The 3,075-nt window shown below is 60.7% G+C and overlaps 1 protein-coding gene across 1 annotated transcript; it reads right to left on the reverse strand.

Moving 5' to 3' along the window:
* Nucleotides 1-373: 373 nt before the first annotated feature.
* Nucleotides 374-2,867, reverse strand: LOC138062427 (E3 ubiquitin-protein ligase Topors-like; the record flags this gene model as incomplete). Its single annotated transcript, XM_068920517.1, has 2 exons — nt 374-405; nt 1,913-2,867. Coding segments are annotated over 2 exons (987 nt in total), but the record flags the coding sequence as incomplete, so codon positions are not given.
* Between the last annotated feature and the right edge of the window lie 208 nt (nt 2,868-3,075).

Here is a 3,075-nt window from a genome sequence, read left to right on the forward strand (position 1 = left end):
CCTGAGGCACAAGCATGGAGATGGGCTCACCTCAGTGAGCAGTTCCTCACCTCATTGCAGGGGGCCTGGGGAGAGAGGCCAGAGGCTGCATTGCTCAGCCCTGCCAACCCCCACAGCCACAGCTACGCTCACCACTGCTGCAGCCCGGTCCTCAGCAGCCATCGGACATGCGGAATGTGACACACCTCCCAGAAATGATTTTGCTCCTGCTTCAAAGAAGCTTCAAAGCAGGGTTGTCAGCCTGGAAGCCATGTCCTGGCAGGGCTAGCTCTGCCTCCAAGCTGAGGAGAGCTAGACAATTCAAGCCAGTCTTCTTGCATCCTGAGCTCTGGCAGCTCTCCAGCAGCTCACATCCCAGGTGCCTTAAGTGCATTCAGGTGACGAGCTCCTTAGCCAGCAGCAGCACTGGTGAAAAACCCCAGGGCCAGCTTCTTACCTGGAAGGTGGCACCCGCTCCAACACCGTGGTTAGCACTGCACGCCAGCAACGCAAAGGGGAAGAAGTAAGGCACGCAAGGAGATTAAAAGCCCCTAGAGCAGGTGGGGTGAGAGCGAAAGGAGCAGAAACACGGAGGCAAGCCACTTTTCCAGCAGAGGGGAAGCTGAGAGGGTTCCTCCCCAGAAGTGTATGCTGGGGAGTTTTATGCCTCCCCGTTCTCCAGCCCAGACAGGGCCATTTGGGGAACAGCTGCAGGGGAGCTCAGGCATTTTGGTGGGAGGCCCACACACACACAAGGAGAGGGGCTCGGTGCACCTCAGGTCTGTGCGGAAAACCCACCACTTCCTTGCCTGCCAAGGGAGAGCAGAGGGTGACAGAAGGCAAGTGAGTCACGAGGGACCCCTTCACTCTCCTCAGCATTTGTCACGGCAACCAGCTGGATTGCACTGGTCTTTATACAAACCTGGCCCCGCAGTGTCCTGCCAAAGGTGCTTTCAGACAGCCATCTCCTAGAATAACTGCTGGGGGGACTGACAGACTTCCTCATCCGTGTGGGCCCTGCATCTGCCAGCGTCTAGTCCAACTCCTACTCCAAGCTTGCCCCGAGAGCCCTCCATCACCTCATTAAGAACACCTGAACCAGTCTTTGCCCTAGCATTGCTACCTTCTCCCAAGGAGGCCACTACTCACAGTCAGCTGACTGCCAGACCTTGTACCGCTGAAGACAACCCTTGGAGGGCAGCAGTCCAGCCCGTTTTCCACTTCTTTCGGTCTTCTTACCTAGCCGCCATTGCCACAGGCTTCTCTGGCTGCTCTCGTCTCTGCTCCCTGGCCATCTTCCTCTCTCCTTCCTAACGCTGAGGCCATGCCTGCCTCTTGCTGGGCTGGGTACAGGCCTCGGGGCTGCCTGCCCTCCTCTTTCTGGGCAGCCGGGGACTCCCGGGTGAGCATTGCCTGCCGCTGCCAGGAGCAAAGGGGATCTGGCTGCAGCCCTGCACAGAGCAACCAGCCACATCCTCCACCTGCCCCTGCCGGGGCTCTGTCTCCTCCCTGGGGGCAGTGGGGCAGCAGCCGCGGCAGCTCCAGCCAGTTTCCTTCGGCATGGCGGAGCTGGGCAAGCAGCTCCCGCTGGCTTTGCTGCAGCTCCGGCTGGACCCATGGAGCGGCTGCTCATTCTGCCCAGCTTCCTTTTCCTCTGCCGCGGCTGAGTGCTCTGAGTCTGAGGAGAGCACAATGCATTCAGGGCTTCCCTCTGCCCAGGGCTTCCAGGACCCTACAAGGACACAACTGTCTGACGAGGAGTCACTGTCCTGGGGGTCGGCAGGAGCCAGCAACTCTCTCCAGGCTTCTCCTCCTGCTCGAGCTGCCCCATCATCAGAGCTTCGCCGCGGCTGCTGGGCAGACTGTGTGGCTGCGGCAAGCTCGTGGGGGATGGCGTACGAGGGGCCAGGAAGCTCCGTGAGCCCAGGGCTACTAGCTCGGGATGGGCTCTGGGCTGGCACAGGAGTCCGGGCCGTCCCTGCAGCAGCTGCCAGGCTCAATGAGGCTGAGGGGCTTCCTTCGTGCCGGCTGGGAGCACGGTAGCCATACATGGCCTGCTGGTCGTAGGTCTCCATGCTGCACGAGCAGCGGGCAAAGCTGATGAGCTCGTGGAGGAACTGCTCGGTGCGACTCAGCAGAAGCAGCTCTAAGTCCTCAGCAAAGGCCTGACTGTCCAGGTCGTACCTCCTCAGGTTTGTCAGGACAATGAGCTCCGTGACAGTTAGCAATGTCTGGTGGACTCCAAAGAGGACTCTCAGTTCCCGCTGCAGCCAGGGCAGCAGTCTCTGAATGCTGGCCGGGCTGCAGCAGAAGAAGTCTGCCGAGATGTCCTGGGGGTGGCCGCCATCGGGAGCCCTTTGCACGCGCATCCCTGTGCGGTACAGAGAGCGGCAGAAGTTCAGCATCTCCTCCTCCGTCGCTGCCGCATGCCCCTGAGGTCTCCTGTCAGCCCTGGCCTGCCTCTGTGGGGACAGCCTCTGGCGTGGCTCCAGCAGCCCTCCCTCTCTCTGCCTCTGCCTGGTGTGCCTCCGGGTCCCCTCCAGCCTGCTGCTGTTCTGCGGAGAGGGTCGCATCTGAGGAGAAGGGGAAGGCTGCTGCGGGTGAGCTGCAGGGTGACGGCGCCTCCGGATGGCAGGGCGGTGAGGAGCTCTCCGTTGCTGATGGCTGGCAACAGAACCATCTTCGGGGGGCCTGATGACATGCTCCTGGTAGTCATCTTCTGCCACCACTGTGTGCAGAATTGATCGGAAAGCCTGCTTGCACAGCGGGCATTCGGCCTTTGTTTTCGACCACCGGAACACACAACTAAAGCAAAACTTATGGAAGCAAGGTTTTATGTAGGCCACGTTGTCCAAGGTGTCCAGGCAGATGGGACACGTAGCGTCTGGAGCTGCAGGTCTTGGTGTTGTCTGCTGCAGAGGGCTGGGGGGAGCTGAGGGTAAGGAGCTGCCATCCGTTGCAGGTGCCTCAGCTGCTGATGCTGCACTCCGCTGCAGAAAGAGAGGCCGAGATCATTGCCCTTCCTGGGAAGACTGCGGAGGGCAGTGTGGAGGGCGGACTATGGTGCAGGCAGCGGTGCAGAAGAGCCATTGGCAC

Source organism: Struthio camelus, chromosome 27 (assembly GCF_040807025.1).
Source record: "Struthio camelus isolate bStrCam1 chromosome 27, bStrCam1.hap1, whole genome shotgun sequence".
Taxonomy (NCBI): Eukaryota; Metazoa; Chordata; class Aves; order Struthioniformes; family Struthionidae; genus Struthio; species Struthio camelus.